We start from the raw sequence: 18617 nt of genomic DNA on the forward strand, positions 1-18617 counted from the left end.
TTAAGCACTCTTTAGTTTTTTTCTATAATAGTTTTTCTTTATTTTGCTATGATTTGAAAATAGCCTTTCTGAATTCTATTTTTTTTTTTTTGTTTAATACTTTATCTTAACATTTGGGCCGGGCGCGGTGGCTCAAGCCTGTAATCCCAGCACTTTGGGAGGCCGAGACGGGCGGATCACGAGGTCAGGAGATCGAGACCATTCTGGCTAACACGGTGAAACCCCGTCTCTACTAAAAAATACAAAAAACTAGCCGGGCGAGGTGGCGGGCGCCTGTAGTCTTAGCTACTCGGGAGGCTGAGGCAGGAGAATGGCGTGAACCCGGGAGGCGGAGCTTGCAGTGAGCTGAGATCTGGCCACTGCACTCCAGCTTGGGCGACAGAGCGAGACTCCATCTCAAAAAAAAAAAAAAAAACATTTGATATGCATTCATTTATATTTATCTAGTCAAACATGGTAACCTTAACTACCTTTTTAGAAAGACAGAGGTTGGCCAGGCATAGTGGCTCATGTCTGTAATCCAAACACTGAGAGGACGAGGTGGGAGGATCGCTTGAGCCTGGGAGTTCAAGACTAGCCTGGGCAACATGGTGAAACCCTGTCTCTTCAAAAAAAATTAGCTGGGTATAGTAGCATGCTCCTGTAGTCCCAGCTACTGGGGAGGCCTAGATGGGAGAATCACCTGAGCCTGGGAAGTCAAGGCTACAGTGAGCCATGATAATGCCACTGCACTGGGCAACAGAGTGAGACCTGACTCAAAAAAAAAAGTGTTTTTCTCTTTGACAGAAAACCTGTGTTTTATAGTAGAGTAATATCAGTGTCTCTGGGCAATTGACTCTTGTCTCTTGTCATTCCCTTTCTCTGCTTTTATTAATTTGATTTCTGGGGGCACCTTTTTGTTTTTGCAGGTCTGGGACCTGCGCCAGAACAAGCTAACCTACACCATGAGAGGCCATGCAGATTCAGTGACTGGCCTGAGTTTAAGTTCTGAAGGCTCTTATCTTTTGTCCAATGCAATGGACAATACAGGTAACTTTGGAGAGGAAATCTCTCCCAGGATCCAAGGAAAGTCAAAGATTGCTCACAGATTCCATCAGACGATTAGAATGTGTTGTAATGGTGAAAACTTTAGGTGAGATAGTCAAGAATCTAGGACTGTAGTCTCAGATCTCTATCTTGTCCCTGAACGACTTTGCACACAGCATTTCTTCTCTCTGGGCATCAGTTTCTAACATTGATAAGAGGGCTGGACTTAACCTTTAAGACCCATCTCAGCTCTGGTATTCTGTGTATCGAACAGAATATTAGAAACTCTAGGTGATGAGTTTAATGAGAAAGATGTGAATCTAGAGGGGTCTATTCAAGGCAGTTCTTGTGCGTTTTCAGAGAGCACCAAGCTTGGATGATCTCTTTTGCTCTTTCCTGACAGTCTGTCTTCCCTCCCCACTCTGAAAGCATTGGTGTGGGAAGAAGTCTTCATTAAAACATTCTGGATTTACACAAACACACTCTTGCTCTTTCTCTTTACTTGTTTTTGAGTTGTAGGGTGGGAGGATGGGTTACTATAGAAAAAAAGTAAGGTGACTTGCTGGATTATATGCTTAATGTTGAGGGAGTTTGGAAATGGCCCTGGTATACAAATTTATAGGCTTGTCAGGAACTAAAATGTATTCCCTGATATTTTGTAACAAAAACAATACCTGACATTCATTGGCTACTTAATAAGTATTTGTTGAATGAATGGAAATCTTTACCTTTTGACTGTATTCTCAGTAGCAAATGTTCATTCATAGCTTTGCCTTTTTATGCCTGTCTGACTCCAAGGATTGATAATACTTTTTTCATACTCAAATAAAATGACATCGCTGAAATTCCACTACAGGTATAGTGTCAGTTACAATGGCTATAGCTACTGCTTACAATAGATGTTTATACACATATAATCTAGCATTAAAAAAATTTTTTCCCCTTAATTTTTTTTATAAGACAGGATCTTGCTGTGTTGTCCAGGCTGGTCTCAAACTCCTAGGCCCAAGCAAGCCTCCCAAGTACCATGCCTAGCTAATTCTAGCATTCTTTATAATGAGGAACAATGAGGTTTCCTAAATTGATATTAAAATAAGGAAAAAATAATATAATAATTTCTTATGGCTGCATAATAAAATTATAAATTCTTTATTTTTGTTTGTTGCCTACAAATATTCTTTAAAATAGTGTTATTGGCTGGGCGGGGTAGATCACCTGAGGTCAGGAGTTCGAGACCAGCCTGGCCAATGTGGTGAAACCCCGTCTCTACTAAAAATACAAAAATTAGCCAGGTGTGGTGGTGGGCACCTGTAATCCCAGCTACTTGGGAGGCTGAGGCAGGAGAATCACTTGAATCCAGGAGGCGGAGGTTACAGTGAGCCGAGATTGCGCCACTGCACTCCAGGCTGAGCAAGAAGAGCGAAACTCCATCTCAATCAGTCAGTCAATAGTATTATTTAAAAAAGAAGACAGATAATTTTCTCTTCATTTTACAGAATAGGAAAATCAAGACACAAACAATCTTACTGTTTACCTGACATCACCCAAATATGCAACAGAGCTAGAATTAGAATCAATGTTTACTTTTTCTGATTTTTGGTATGGTACAGTGCTCTTTTGATTTATTTAACCTTTTATATATTTTATATATATATCTGACCGTGTTCAGTTTTAGACTCTTAGGTGCCCATATGAGGGAAATTAGGAAAGGGCAATGTAATGTTGGTTTTTATAAGTTCATTGTCACAGTAGTTCATGGTATTTAGTTTGTCACATTGAAGCTTTGCTAGATGTGACTCTAAGCTGGCAGAGAAATCTTGCAAGTATCTTTTTGAAATTAGTATCACACCCAACTGCATTCTGTTGTAAATTACCAACATTGAGTGTGACATTTTTCTTTCCTGCCTCCTCAGCTAGCCCCAGTTATTGGGATTTAGATGTATTTTCCTGCTTGAAAAAGAGAAGAGCCTTAACAGGTAGCAGTGTGTCTTGTTGGACTTCACCCATCCAGGAAACAGCATCTGTCATTGATTGACATGATACTAATTTCAGCTGGGTGCCCAGGAGGCCTCTGACCGGTAGTTGTTTTGGTTGGTTTGTTTATTTGGATTTGTTTTGCAGTTCGTGTCTGGGATGTCCGGCCATTTGCCCCCAAAGAGAGGTGTGTAAAGATATTTCAAGGAAATGTGCACAACTTTGAAAAGGTGAGTTCTGCTTGGCAGAGGAGTTTTACTGTTCATTTACTTCAGAGAAACATTTAAGGTGGTACTAAGGATAGAGAGCAGTAGCTCTGCTAAGAATGGACTTCATTCCTATAACACTGCTCTTAATCAAAACTTGTTGCCAAAAATAAAGCTAATAGAAATAATAGTGACTGGGGAGAAGCCAGTCACATAGCCCAAAAGGAATGGAGCCAGCCCTCAAACTGAGGGCATCTGACTTGACACCACCTTCAACAGGACACTCCTGGCCTTTTAATTACTTGTGAATTTTAACCTCCTAAATCAGTTTTCCATATGGAACCCAAACTCCCATAGCTGTTACCCGGATGGTCTCCCTACCTGCTTCCCCATCCTGCGACCACGTGTTTTAGAACCCTAAGAATACATCTCTCCCCTCAGTAACTACCACAGCCCAAGTTCTGAGAGAGAAAATTTTTTTCAAACCCTCAAATTTCAAGGTCAGCTCTATTGAAAAAAGCTTTTCCCCTCAGAGAATTTAATAGAGATTAGTTGTTTTTTTTTTTAGAGCTCATTGAGATTCAGTTTCACTGTATAAATCAAATTTTATTTCTTAGACCTGGCACGGTGGCTCACAGCTGTAATCCCAGCACTTTGTGAAGTCAAGGTGGGAGGCCAGGAGTTAGGGACCAGTCAGGGCGACATAGTGAGACCCTGTCTCTACAAAATATAAAAAAATCTGGTTGTGGTGGCGTGTGCCTGCAGTCTCAGCTGCTTGGGAGGCTGAAGTGGGAGGATCGCTTGGGCCCAGGAGGTCAAAACTACAGTGAGCTATGATTGTGCCACTGTACTCCAGCTTGGACAACAGAGCAAGACCCTGTCTCAAAAAAAAAAAAAAAAAAAAACCCAAAATTTATTATTTGTTGGGTTTGTGTGTATTTTTCTTAAAGATAGTTAGGAAAAAAAAAAATAATGAGTATCAAGATAAATGGAGCAAAGAGAACCTCCATTTATAAGTAGAACAAAATTTTGTTGTCAGGTTCAATCTAATTAACTGTAAGTTAAGCATTTTCTACAGTTTTTATATGGTGTAAAATAACAAAGTATGCTCTTTTGGGCATAGAATATAAGATAATTACTGACCATCTTCCTGAGAAGAATAATTAAAACTCTACTTAGGAAATGTAAAGCCTCTCAGTGATTCTGCAGCCTTGCGAAGAGGAGTTTGGTATATTACTATTCAGTGGATTCTTATTTATCATAGAACCTTCTGAGATGTTCTTGGTCACCTGATGGAAGCAAAATAGCAGCTGGCTCAGCCGACAGGTAAGGATTACTGGGTGCAAAGTAAAGAATGATGTAGCTGGCCAGATGTGGTGGCTCGCGCCTGCAATTCCAGCACTTTGGGAGGCCGAGGCGGGGGGATCTCCTGAGGTTAGGAGTTCAAGACCAGCCTGACCAACATGGAGAAACCCCATCTCTACTAAAAATACAAAATTAGCCGGGCGTGGCGGCACATGCCTGTAATCCCAGCTACTTGGGAGGCTCAGGCAGGAGAATCACTTGAACCTGGGAGGCAGAGGTTGCGGTGAGCCGAGATCGCGCCATTGCACTACTCCAGCCCGGGCAGCAAGAGCGAGACTCCATCTCCAAAAAAAAAAAAGAAGAAGAAGAATGATGTAGCTATGCAGGATGTCTTCTTGTGTTTGATACATAAAGCGTGGATATGGAGCTAGAGCAGACCATAGAGTTATGACTGTGCTGGAAGATGAAACTCTGTGCAGTATGAAGGGTTTCAAAACCGTGTTGGACAAACATAATTTCTGCCCACTTTGGAGACGTTTTAGACCTACAGGATCAACGATTTGTTTGATTCTGTTGGGTTCCCTTTGCCATCAAATTTCAGTCTCATAATCTGTCTCTAGTCTCCCTTACCACCTCCTTCTTCCATGCTTCAGTTCATTTGAATACATATTAAGTACCCACCTCGCCCACCGTCACAATGCTGCTCACATGGAATTTTCATATTCTAACCTCCTTTTGTGCTCTCGCCTCCAGGTTCTCTCTCACATTCCCTCTTCGTTATCCAAACTCTTATATCTCTCTAGGTACCACCTCTATGTTACATCCGTAAACTGTCCCTGGCGCCCTCTCTCTATTACCTCTTGGACATAACTAATTATTCTTTGTGCTGTAATCCCATTTCATACATCTAACCTTTATTAGCATTTATTACATCTTACAATCAGACAGACAAAGTGAGGTACCCCCACTGAGTTACTTTCTCCTAGAGATTAGGGAATGAATCTTAGTCATTTCTGTGAACCCATGGCACTGTTGTCAGTGCTTGAGCTTTTTTTTGTCAGTGCTTAAGCAATTCGTTTATATTACATGAATGAATTCCTAGCTGAAGAATGGCAGTCCAGTTTTACCCTGCGTAGCAGCTCAGCTATTAGTAATACCTATCTGTGTTGGAGATGATTCAGAGCGGTGTCTGGGTTAGTGGGAAGTGCAATGATTGCTAGGTGCAGGGTGTAACAAAATGCGGACTAGGTATTTTCCACCCCATGCTGAATTAATCAGCTAAGGCTTTATGAAATATGAATCTAAACTGGCTCAGGCATTATGTGCTGAATGAGAAACAGAAGGGAGAGAATTTTTCTGTCAGATGCTGTTGTATTTGGCATGTCTATGGTAACCTGTGTTTGGGGGAGAATCAGAGGTTGAATAGGGATGTCCAGGTGTCAAGTCTGATGGGCTGCAAATGAGGCCTGGTAAAGAATGATAAGACCCCCTGACAGCAAATCCTGTGTTTAGCTCCCATTGGGCAATGTCTTGACCCTTTTTAGCTTAATCCTATCCTCCCCTTTAGAGTTTCTCTTCCAACCCTACTGAAACAAGCACCATCCTATAAAAAGGACGCCTTTCTTGGGCTAGCCAGGGCTTTCAGCATATTCTAGGATTTTCCCCTATTTGGGGCCCTAATACTGCCACACAGAAGCTGCACTGTGGTCTGTCCCATACCTTTCTATTAATGAATCATACTGAACATATTTAAATTCCAGAGTCTGCTTTTTTTTTTCTCCTGACAAGTTTAATGCCAAGAAAAATGGACAAGTATTCAGGTATTTTCTAGAGGAAAAAGAAAGAGTCCAGGTGAAAGTATCACATTGATTATTTGAGTGCAAGTGGTTTAGAGAGCTGCCTAGAAGGGGGAAAGCTAAAGAATTTTAAGTTGTCAAGTTACTAGAGAAGACTTTAAGAAACAGACTAAGATGTCTCGTACTCTGATATAGTAAGAACTATCCTAAGTATTTTTACATAATTTTCAGCAGAAAGAGTGTATCTTTCTTTTGTAATTAAATTTTTTTGTTTGTTTGTTTTTGAGACATAGTCTCGCTCTGTCGCCCAGGCTGGAGTACAGTGGTGCAATCTCCACTCACTGCAAGCTCCGCCTCCCGGGTTCACGCCGTTCTCCTGCCTCATCTTTCTGAGTAGCTGGGACTATAGGCACCCGCCCCTATGCCCAGCTAATTTTTTGTATTTTTAGTAGAGACGGGGTTTCACTGTGTTAACCAGGATGGTCTCGATATCCTGACCTCGTGATCTGCCCACCTCGGCCTCCCAAAGTGCTGGGATTATAGGCGTGAACCACCGTGCCTGGCTGTCATTAAATTTTTAAATTATATATACATACTTTTTTTCTCTGATGAGCAGTTTATTTCTGGCATTGGCCCTTTCTGAATTACAGTATCGTCTTTTTCCTCTTTCCCTCTCCACTGTACCTTTAAACTTTACATGTGATCCATGGTGCACACCTTTAATCCCAACACTCTTGAAAGGCCAAGGTGGAAGGATGGCTTGAACCCAAGAGTTCAAGATGAGCCTGGGCAAGATGACAGGACCCTGTCTGTATAAAAAAAAAATCTTAAAAATTAGCCAGGCATAGTAGTGCGCACCTGTAGTCCCAGCTACTTGGTAGGCTGAGGCAGAAGGATCCCTTGAGCCCAGTAGTTTGAGGATATAGTGAGCTGCAATCATACCACTGCTCTCCAGCCTGGGCAACAGAGCAAGACCCCATCTCTTTAAAAAAAAAAAAAAAAAGGCCGGGCATGGTGGCTCAAGCCTGTAATCCCAGCACTTTGGGAGGCCGAGACGGGCGGATCCCAAGGTCAGGAGATCGAGACCGTCCTGGCTAACATGGTGAAACCCCATCTCTACTAAAAAATACAAAAAACTAGCTGGGCGAGGTGGCGGGCGCCTGTAGTCCCAGCTACTCGGGAGGCCGAGGCAGGAGAATGGCGTAAGCCCAGGAGGCGGAGCTTGCAGTGAGCTGAGATCCAGCCACTGCACTCCAGCCTGGGCGACAAAGCCAGACTCCGTCTCAAAAAAAAAGAAAAAGACTTCACATGTGGAAGCGTGGTCTGAGGAAAGCCTACCCTTTCTACCTGCTGGGGGTTGGCCAGATTTGACAGGCCACCTCCACCTCGCCAATTAGCCCCAAGTCAACAAGCAGCTCTGTTACATAAGGCTCCTAGTTCCTGCCAAATGTTGCCATGCCAAAGTAAGGAGAGGGCAAGGAACCCCTCTAAATTTAGCATCTAATTGGCAGCCATCAAGAGTGAGGCCTTGAAGTGTAAACCCTTGGAGATCTGAGATTCTGTCTTTTATGTGCCTGGGAAATGTATCCTCAGAAAACTGCTTTTCAGCTTGGCCTGAATTTGGCAAATTTCTCCTTTCTACTAACTAATAACTTAGAGATCACCTCCTCTTATTCAAACTTGAAACTCTATATAGTCTTGTAGACTACAGGAAGGCTGGCCAGTCTCTTGGCCAAGAGTGATTTATTCAGCCCATTGACTTCATGAGATTCTGTTTTGATGATGAGTATACTTGTAATAACAATAGCTATAATTAATTCTGTGTGCCAGGCACTTTGCGTATATTACCTCATTATTTTTCTCAACAAAATTATGAGATCAATATTTTCTCCATCATTGCAACTAAGAAGCTTAGAGAAGTTAAATGATCTGCAATTATTTAACTTCTCTGAGCTAAGCTTACTTAGCTAGTAAATAGCTGCACTGAGACTTGAACCCCAGTCTTTCTGACTCCAGAGCTCATACTTTTTTACTATGCCACACTGCCAATAATTGAATTAATGAGGACCACCTTTTTGTGCATGACAGGAAGGAAGACAGTAGGAAGGGCATGAGTATCAGAGCCAAGGAGTCTAGACTGATGGAGTTCCTGCTTCTCCTCCATCTTGCTCAGAGCTTAGTTTCTATGGAGCCTAGCTGATGACAGCTAAAAAGTATAATTAAGAAGCTCTTATTTATTTGCATTTTAGACCAAAAGTGTAATGTTGGATTAGAACTAGGCATTTTATAATCCAGTACTGGTGAATGTACCATTTTTATGATCAAGTACTGGTGAGTTGTTGATTGCACAAAACAAAATATGTAAATAATTTTAAATACCTGCTTCAAAACCACCAGCCCTTTGTATTTACCAACAGATGAATTTTACTTCATCAGATTAAGATAATAGACCCTTTATTTTTAGCCAGTATATTTATGGATAGTTAAGTGAAAGTAAAATACGGGAGTATATTAAGAGCTCCAGAGTCTTGGGTTCAGCTCTGTAGTTTCTGTGGCTGCTGAAGAAGTGGTCAGGAACATAGGAACCCCCTGCTGGGCTCCTGGTCACTTCTGTCTGCTCCATGGCAGGAAGCCTTCAGCACAGGGCATCAAGGCAAGCTTGAATAAGAAAAACAACTTCTTCTTCCTAAGCCATGTCATATCAGTTATACAGAAGTACTACTTTGGGAAACAGTCTTCAGGAGAGCCTAGATGAGCTCATACAATCTCAGCAGTTCACTGAACTTGCCCTTCAAGTTTTACTTCAGTTTAATTAGGCTATAAACGCATCATTTTGGCTCAGAGGGTTAGGAACAGAGTTGATTTCAGTGGCTCTCTAAATACATACAGATTCTGCCATGTGCCATGCATGGTGGCTCATGCCTGTCATCCCAGCACTTTGGGAGGCGAAGGCGGGAGGATCGCTTGAGGCGAGGATTTCAAGACCAGCCTCGACAACATAGGAAGACACTGTCTCTACAAAAAAAAAAAAAAAACATTAATTTAGAAAAACAAAAAGATTCTGTGATAATATGTAGACTTTTATATTCAATGATATTGAATTCCAAAAGGTGATAGAACTTATTAAAGTGGATAAAGTGAAAATTATGGCCTGTGATGATAAAAATACTGGCTGTAATACTACCGAATGAATAGGAAAAAAATCACATTTTTATGACATCTTCTGTTACTATTCATCACTTTTGAAGAGATACGTAAACATTTTTTTATTCTAGCATTGCAGAAATTACATTGTGTTATTTTGGTATTTCAGTAGTTTTCAGTAGTATTCAGAGTATTTCAGTAGAAAGAAGTTTAAAACTCTGTAGCCTCTTACATTACCTTTATTATACAGCATGAAAAAAACATGAGACAGGATCTCACTCTGTCACCCAGGCTGGAGTGCAGTAGTGCCATCTCAGCTCACTGCAGCCTCTACCTGCTGGACTCAATCAGTCCTCCCACCTTGGCCTCCCGAGTAGCTGGGACCACAGGCATGCACCACCACACCTGGCTAATTTTTTTGTAGAGACGGGGTTTTACCATGTTGTCTAAGCTGGTCTCAAGCGCCTGAGCTCAAGCAGTCTATCAGCCTTGGCCCCCCAAAGTGCTAGGATTACAGACGTGAGCCACCATGCCCAGCCTCATAATTTTTTTTAATGACAAATAAAAATGTTGTCTTCCTAAGAACATTCTCTAATAAGCTTTTTTTTTTTTTTTTTTTTTTTTTGAGGCGGAGTCTCGCTCTGTCGCCCGGACTGGAGTGCAGTGGCCAGATCTCAGCTCACTGCAAGCTCCGCCTCCCGGGTTTACGCCATTCTCCTGCCTCAGCCTCCCGAGTAGCTGGGACTACAGGCGCCCGCCACTTCGCCCGGCTAGTTTTTGTATTTTTAGTAGAGACGGGGTTTCACCGTGTTAGCCAGGATGGTCTCGATCTCCTGACTTCGTGATCCGCCCCTCTCGGCCTCCCAAAGTGCTGGGATTACAGGCTTGAGCCACCACGCCCGGCCAGCTTTTTTTTTTCTTTAAGAGTTCTAATTTTAGTTTTGCCATTGATGAACTGTATTGCCTTGGAAACGTCACTGTGCCCCAGTTTTCTTATCTCTAAAATAGGGAGTTTAGAAAAGCTGGTATCTTTTTTCTCCTTTTTTTTTTGAGACAGAGTCTTACTCCGTCACCCAGGCTAGAGGGCAGTGCCACGGCCTTGGCTCACTACAACCTCCGCCTCCCAAGTTCAAGCAATTCTCCTACTTCAGCCTCCCGAGTAGTTGGGATTACAGGCACACGCCATCACACCTGGCTAATTTTTTGTATTTTTAGTAGAGACTGGGTTTCACCTTGCTGGCCAGGCTGGTCTCAAACTCCTGACCTCAGACGATCCACCCACCTCGGCCTCCCAAAGTGCTGGGATTACAGGCATGAGCCACCATACCCGACCTAGACAAGCTGATTTCTGTTGGCCCCTTCCCATTCTAAATTCAGTATTCCTTCTGCCTGATAATTCAATGGAAAATTTGACTCGAGTGTTAGGTTAGCAAATAGTATAAATATTTTATATACCAGACCCTTCCTGTCCTTTCTCTGGGCTCTGTTTGAATATAGTACGAAAATGTTCACCCGGATCTGCAGCCTAGGCTCCCACCCTGCCATGAATTGTGTTACCTTTTAGACTTCCTGGATGAGTATGAAGTTAACTGTAGCCCAATTATACTAGACACTCTGAAAAAGGTTTTTGTGTGATGTCTGCAGGAAGACCTTTCTTTTCTTCCCTGTGGTATTTCCCATTTCAGAAGCTTGTATTCAAACATGCCAGTAATGCTTATATTTTTAGTTATTCTTATTTCTCCACCCCATTGCTCAAGAGCTGAGTTCATGTCTTATTCAAACTCTGTATTCCTAGTTTCTAAAAGCCAGAACATGGTTCAGTAAATGTAAGGTAAGTAAATAATTGTTGCTTCCATTTCCTTTAAAAAGCCATGCCTCTGCCTTACCCCCAGCTCTAGGAGGCCTTACGCTTGCTTTTCATGATACCTTACAGGTTTGTGTACGTGTGGGATACCACAAGCAGGAGAATATTATATAAGCTGCCCGGCCATGCTGGCTCTATCAACGAAGTTGCTTTCCACCCTGACGAGCCCATCAGTAAGTCTTTCCCAATGAGGGGGAAAGGGAAACTGGAAATCTCCCCGTGGGGATCCTGGGAATACAGAGGCAAAAGTGGGTGTCTGTTTTATGTGAATTTCCATGCAAACAGCCTTTGGTGTTTTGTGTGTTTTTTTGTGTTTTTTTTTTTTTTTTTTTGAGACAGAGTCTCGCTGTTTCGCCCAGGTTGGAGCAATGGTGCAATCTCAGCTCACCGCAACCTCTGCCTCCTGGGTTCAAGCAGTTCTCCTGCCTCAGCCTCCCAAGTAGCTGGCATTACAGGCACCCACCACCATGCCCAGATAATTTGGTTGTTTTTTTTTTGTTTTTTGTTTTTATTTGTATTTTTAGTAGAGATGGGGTTTCACCATATTGGTCAGGCTGGTCACGAACTCCTGACCTCAAGTAATCCACCCGCCTCAGCCTCCTAAAGTGCTGGGATTACAGGCGTGAGCCACTGTGCCCAGCTGCAAACAGTCTTTATGTGGGTATCAATAACAGTCTCACCACTGGTCAGAAGTGGTAAGGGTAAGAGCAATGCTCTATTTTCTTCTTAATTTCAAAAGGAAGTTGGTAAGTCTAATTTTTTTTTTTTTTAATTTACTTCCATCAAGTCTGTTTCAATGATGTATTTAGATAAAAGAACGATACTTTTTTTTTTTCTTTTTTTTGAGACAGTCTCACTCTTGTCGCCCAGGCTAGAATGCAGTGGCAAGATCTCGGCTCACTGCAACCTCCGCCTTCCCAGGTTCAAGCAGTTCTCCTGCCTTAGCCTCCCAAGTAGTTGGGACTACAGGTACCCACCATCACACCTGCCTAATTTTTGTATTTTTAGTAGAGACGAGGTTTCACCGTGTTGGCCAGGCTGGTCTCAAACTCCTGACCTCTGGTGATCCGCCTGCCTCGGCCTCCCAAAATGCTGGGATTACAGGTGTGAGCCACCGCGCCCAACCAAGAATGATTCTTCTTAATATTTGGATATAAATTTCAGCTTAAAATTTTGTGGCTGGCTAAACCAAATAATTTAAGCCTTGAATTAAAGGAGAAACTGTAACTTTCTCCAGGACTAAGTATAACAAGCAGAAGCACATTTACAACATGACTGGCACAGCCGTAGACTCCTCTTTTCTACAATGATTGGGAAAGTCTTTCTCTTGGGGTTTGACTGACAAGAGACATCAGTATTTAGTGTCTGATAATGTATTTCCCATAATACAGTCATCCTCATGATATTAGAGGACTTGGATTGAAAAGCCAGGCTACAATTTCCTGTGGATGGTGTTTAGGAAGGGAATTTAAGCTAAGTCCAACTGCTCTTTTATACCAGAATTGGCTCTTGACACAAGAGCCCTTGAGCACCAAGTCTCCTTGAGCCTTCATTATTTCTAGGTATCTTCTCTGTTCTTTTTACCTCAGTTATCTCAGCTTCGAGTGACAAGAGACTGTATATGGGAGAGATTCAGTGAAGATATGGAATGGAAGACTCCAAGGCCACTTGTCTTTGAGACCTCAGACTGCATAACTGACATCAAATGTTGGATGCCCAGGCTAGCACCCTCCCTTCAGTTGACCATTGCTAGCAAGAAACAGGAGGCGGTAGCCATATTCCAAAAACCACTTCTGTCCCATTTCACCAGGATGACTAAGGCAAGCTCCCCAAGCTCCCCGTGGCCTCTAAAAACCACCTGCCAGATTTCAGGGACTGTTTTATTTTTTTTCTTTTTCTTTTTTCCTGTTTTCTAATGCAGGCCCAATGTGACAAATTTGTTGGTTGGGATTTTTTTTTTTTTTTTTTTTTTTTGTGAGACTGACTTGTATGATATTTTCTTTCTGTATTTCTCTAAGTCCTTTTGTATTAAAAGCCAAATAGATGCCTTTATACAAGAGCCATGTGGATTGGAATTATTGTTGTCTTTTTTTTTTTTTTTGAGGCTTGATTGCTATAAATCAGAGTAGAGCTTAATGTGGCCACGGAATACAGTTCATTTAAACTTCCAAGAAGCTGTTCACTTGTTTCCCCCTCCTTTTCTGTGTTTCTAGGTTTACTCACTTCCATGAAAATGACAGAGAATAATTATTTATCAGTAACAATATTTTTTTCCTACTAGAAGCAGAGCAGCCAAGACGTGATAAATAAGTTCTAAAAGAACCTGGTTTTGCCAGACGCGGTGGCTCACGCCTGTAATCCCAGCACTTGGGGAGGCCGAGGCAGGCAGATCACCTGAGGTCAGGAGTTTAAGACCAGCCTGGCTAACATGGTGAAACCCGATCTCTATTAAAAATACAACAATTAGCCAGGTGTGGTGACGCATATCTGTAATTGCAGCTACTATGGAGGCTGAGGCAAGAGAATCTCTTGAACCTGGGAGGCGGAGGTTGCAGTGAGCCGAGATTGTGCCGTTGCACTCCAGCCTGGGCGACAGAGCAAGACTTTGTCTCAAAAAAAAAAAAAAAACTTTGTTTTGTGTCCTTGCACCTGATCTTTAATGAGCAGAGCCTGTGTTTACTCTGCCTCCTGCCAAAAGAACTTTTCTGAGCAGCATTCTCTATACTCAGGCTCTTGAAAGTGGGCAGATTTGGGGCAGTCTCAGCTGGTAGAAATGACATTGGTCAGAATGCTGCATCAAATTCAACTCAAATGGAATACGAGGATGTTTGGGTGCAACTTAACCATGACATTATCTGAGACACCTTTATGATTCTGTTTACTTGTCTGGCTTTGCATAAACAGACAGGGACATTAAGAAATTCTGTTACTTGCCTGCTACCACTAAGACAGGTTACCGTCTCCCTGGACCACTGGGTGACTACACCCAGCACAGAGATAGACACTAGTGAATCTCATCTGGCAATAGGGAGTAGAGTGTGTTTTTTCTGAATCTCTTATCTCAGAACAAAGAGATCTTCACAGTTCTAACCTGTTCTGAGCCTGTTTGGTTTTATACTTTTGGTTCACAAACCTGAATCATCTATTTATCTTAAGTTAGAGAGAGGCTGTCTGCCCTGGGTTTGGGGCATCATCATTCAACAAACAACCCCTGTTATATGGCAGGCATGATCATGGTTGCTGAAGACAGAGATAGATAAGGTACTGTCCTTGCCATCTTGAGAAGTGCACACACCAGTAGAAAAAACCATCTCAGATTCATGCCAAAGATTTATACAACTCATTAATGAAGGAACCAGCAGGATGGTAAAGCTTTCAAACCAATTACTTTTAATACAGTGAATAAAGTTTGAATGAAGTGCACTGGAAACACAGGAGGAAACAACTTATTTTGCCTTGGAGCATTTAGGAAGTTTCACAGATTATGTGATTATGCTTAGATTGGGACTTGGAGGATGAGTAGGGCTTGCCAGATGGACAAAGGACATGTGCATTTCAGGAAAAAACAGGCACAAGCTTGAAAGTGTGGCACATTTTATAAACCAAAAAGAACTTGAGAATGGTTAGAGTTGGGGAGCAGCAAACAGTAAAGTTACAGAATTAAAAGCCAAATCCTAGAAAGCTTGTACTTCATGTATGTGATCCATAGGTTGAGGTTTCCTAAAGTGCATTGCACAGAACACTGTTTTTCAGACAGTTTGTTAGATATTTTGGTGCATAAATATCCCATGCCCAAGACCAGGTTAAATAAAGTGAAGCTAGTTTATTTACTGCAGGACTGTTTAGAGCCTTTAATATACATAGTATGGTAGAATCTCCAAAGGGAATAGTGACTTTCAGATTTCTGGTCTGAGCAATATATATATATATATATATATATTTGGTTACACCTTTAACCATGAGAGATTTGGACAAAGATAGTATGCAAGCTGATTTTCACACTTCCAGCAGTATCACCAAACACTCCCTAATCCTTTTAAGCACCAGGTCCACATACGGGTAGAACATCTGTCTTGGTCCATTTTGCATTGCTACAAAGAAACACCTGAGGCTGAGTAACTTATAAAGATAAGTTTATTGAGCTCACAGTTCTGCAGGTTGTACAAGAAGGGTGGCACTAGCATAGCATCTGTTTCTGGTGAGGACCTCAGGAAGTTTCCAATCATAGTGGAAGGCAGAGGGGGAGCAGGTGTATCACATGCCAAGAGAAGGAGCAAAAGAGGAGGAGATGTGCCATGTACTTATAAATAGCCCATGAAAACTCTACCACAAAGAGGACACCAAGCCATTCATGAGGAATACACCCCCTTGACCCAAATACCTCCACCTGGGCCCTGCCGCCAACATTGGGCATCAAATTTCAGCATGAGATTTGGAGGGAACAGCTATCCAAACTGTATCAGCATGCCTAATCCAAAATCCTAAATGCTCCAAAATTTAAACTTTGAGGGTCCGTATGATGCCACAAGTGGAATATCCCACATTTAATCTCATGTGACAGGTTGCACTCAAAAGTTTATTCCAGCTGGACACTGGCTCACACCTGTAATCCCAGCACTTTGGAAGGCTGAGGTGGGAGGTTCACTTGAGCCCAGGAGTTCAAGACCAGCCTGGGCAATATAGCAAGACCTCATCTCTACAAATAATTTAAAAGTTATCCGGGTGTGGTGGTGTACACCTGTGGTCCCAGCTACTTGGAAGATTGGGGTGAGAATCGCTTGACCCCAGGGGGTCAAGGCTGCAGTGAGCTATGTTCATGCCAAAACACTCCAGCATGGGTGACAGAGTGAGACCCCATCTCCAAAAAGTAATAATAATAATAACTTTCATGCACAAACTATTTAAAATATTTTACAGAATTATCAGGCTATGTGTATAAGGTATATATAAAACAAAAGGATTTTGTGTTTAGACTTGGGTCCCAAGATACCTCATTATATATATGCAGGTATTCAGAAATTGGGTCATGCTTATAATCCCAGCACTTTGGGATGCCAAGGTGAGAAGATTCCTTGAGCCCAGGATTGCTTGAGATCAGCCTGGACAACATGGCAAAACCCTGTCTTTACAAAAAATACAAAAATTAGCCAGGCGTGGTGGCATGCAGCTATAGTCTCAGCTACCTGGGAGGCTGAGGTGGGAAGATCACTTGAGCCCAGTGGGTGGAGGCTGCAGTGACCCAAGATCCTGCCAATGCACTCCAGCCTGGGTGAGAGTAAGATCCTGTCTCAAAAAAAGTAATAAAATCCAAAATCTGTAACACTTCTGGTCTCAAGTATTTTGGATAAGGGATATTCAACCTGTACTTGAAAACTGGTCCAGTCCCTTCCACCCACCCTCATCTTTTCTTGGGTTGGAATACAACAGGGCTTCAACCTGGACACTGCCCTTTTAAAAGCCTACCAATCCCTTGAGAAGGTGGCAGTGATTGGGAAGAGCCAAGACCCTGGAGACTGCAGGGGCTTTCCTCTAACCTCACCTTCGGTCCCCTCCCAGGTGCCTTCGTCAAGAGACTGGATAGAAGCCATTAGCAGGAAATAGCAGCACCATTTAGAATTTGAAGAAAATAGAAGCCCCAGCCTGGGGAATAAAGATTTGAGTATAAAAGATCCCCAGAGGATGCAGATTGTATTCTCAATTTGGGAGAGATAGATTGCTCCCGAATGAGTAATGGCATCTCTGGTTTTCAGTTAATTTCCCTTTATGACTTCTACAATCTCTAGCACTTAATCCTGTTGGCACTTAAAGAGCCAAATTTCTTTTTTGCTGCGTGGCTGAGTTTTGTGGGTTGAATTTTCAGGGAGGTGGATTTTCAGGTTATTTTTCCATTTTTTTTTTGGCCTCCTTGATATAATTACTTTTTCTCCTAGTCAGTAGCCCTAATCCCATTCAGTCCTAAACCCTTAAAAACAGTTTATTTACAAGCCAGCCCATCAAAACAAAAATTGATCCTGTCTTCCCCTGGTTGTTCAGGGATGGTCGATCCCTTTTCAGGTTATAGAAGCTAATCCCTGGAGACCTTCATGGGTCTAGTGAAGTTATGCAAGGATGAGTCCTGTAGGGAAGCAGATCCAAGCCTCCAGACGTTGTCTTCTATTTCAAGTAAATAGGTAATAGGCAGAGTTGCTGGTTTCAAAGACAAGAACAATCTTTTTCAGGGATTGGATCTAGTTAGTAGCTGGAAAGAACAGGTCTAAAGGCTTACCAGAGTTGCTTCTTTACAACAAAACTAGAGCATTTACTTCTTACTAATAGACTGATCTGCCGCTTATTAACATCTCAAAGTAGAAGAATGGGAAACTGAGGTAAAAGAGAGCTCTGAGCAATTTGGAGCCATAGGCAATTGAGCCTTAAAGAAAGGTTGTCAGGCCATTTGGGTTAGGACAGGATTGCTTTTCCCAAGAGTCTTTGGGGCTTGACAGCTGATGTCCCAGGACAGAGGGAGGGACCTGACTTAAAATGGACAGCCCTGTTCCTGTGGAACCAAATGATGCCAGGTCTGAGCTCTTAGCCTCCCCTTTGATGAGTTGTCTCTCAACCCCAGACACATAGTGATGCTTCTCTGAAAGAAGCCTACATGGATTCCCATCCTCTGCATTAAGCCCTGGGTTGTCCCGAACTCTTTCTTCTAGGCTTCAACTTATTTTCTTCAATTGACACTGCAACCCACCTAGACTCTTGCATTGTTTTTTAACTTAGATCTTCTAGAGCAGTGCTGCTCAACTTCAGGCAATTTTGCCTCCCAGGAAACAATTTGACAATGTCTGGAGCTATCTAGCGGGGTGCTACAGACATATACTGGGTAGAGGCCAGAGACGCTCAAAGAATTAACCGCTTTAAAATGTCATGAGTGATACTTTTGAGAAATCCTGCTCTAGAGCAGTGATTCTCAAAGTGGGATTCCTGGACCAACAGCATCCGCAACTTGAGAACTTCTTGGAAGTACAGTTTCTAGTGCCCCACCAAGGCCTGCCAATTACATCAGAATCTCTGGCCAGGCACAGTGGCTCACGCCTATAATCCCAGCACTTTGGGAGGCCAAGGTGGGCGGATCACAAGGTCAGGAGATCAAGACCATCCTGGCTAACATGGTGAAACCCTGTCCCTACTAAAAATACAAAAAAAATTAGCAGAGTGTGGTGGCTGATGCCTGTAATCCCAGCTACTCGGGAGGCTGAGGCAGGAGAATGGTGTGAACCCGGGAGTGGAGCTTGCAGTGAGCCGAGATGGCGCCACTGCACT

General features: G+C 42.6%; 1 protein-coding gene and 1 pseudogene across 3 annotated transcripts in view; both read left to right on the forward strand.

Annotated features, from left to right (window-relative positions):
* Positions 1–18617, forward strand: part of SNRNP40 (small nuclear ribonucleoprotein U5 subunit 40) — a 53110-nt gene that overhangs the window by 26886 nt on the left and 7607 nt on the right. The window contains exons 6-10 of one of the 2 annotated variants that reach the window (XM_033227391.1): positions 909–1029; positions 3148–3230; positions 4471–4532; positions 11385–11488; positions 12905–13427. In XM_033227391.1, the coding sequence (XP_033083282.1) occupies positions 909–1029; positions 3148–3230; positions 4471–4532; positions 11385–11488; positions 12905–12954 (420 nt within the window). In that variant the 3' untranslated portion in view covers positions 12955–13427. Of the gene's footprint in view, positions 1–908; positions 1030–3147; positions 3231–4470; positions 4533–11384; positions 11489–12904; positions 13428–18617 lie in introns of those variants that run through there. The other variant, XM_033227390.1, reaches the window with a different exon arrangement.
* On the forward strand, positions 7562–9829 carry LOC117092977 (annotated as a pseudogene). Its single transcript, XR_004440985.1, has 2 exons — positions 7562–9208; positions 9366–9829. The product of XR_004440985.1 is annotated as a transcription initiation factor IIA subunit 2-like (transcript).

The sequence above is a fragment of the Trachypithecus francoisi genome, unplaced genomic scaffold, assembly GCF_009764315.1.
Source record: "Trachypithecus francoisi isolate TF-2019V2 unplaced genomic scaffold, Tfra_2.0 Lachesis_group12, whole genome shotgun sequence".
Lineage (NCBI taxonomy): Eukaryota > Metazoa > Chordata > Mammalia > Primates > Cercopithecidae > Trachypithecus > Trachypithecus francoisi.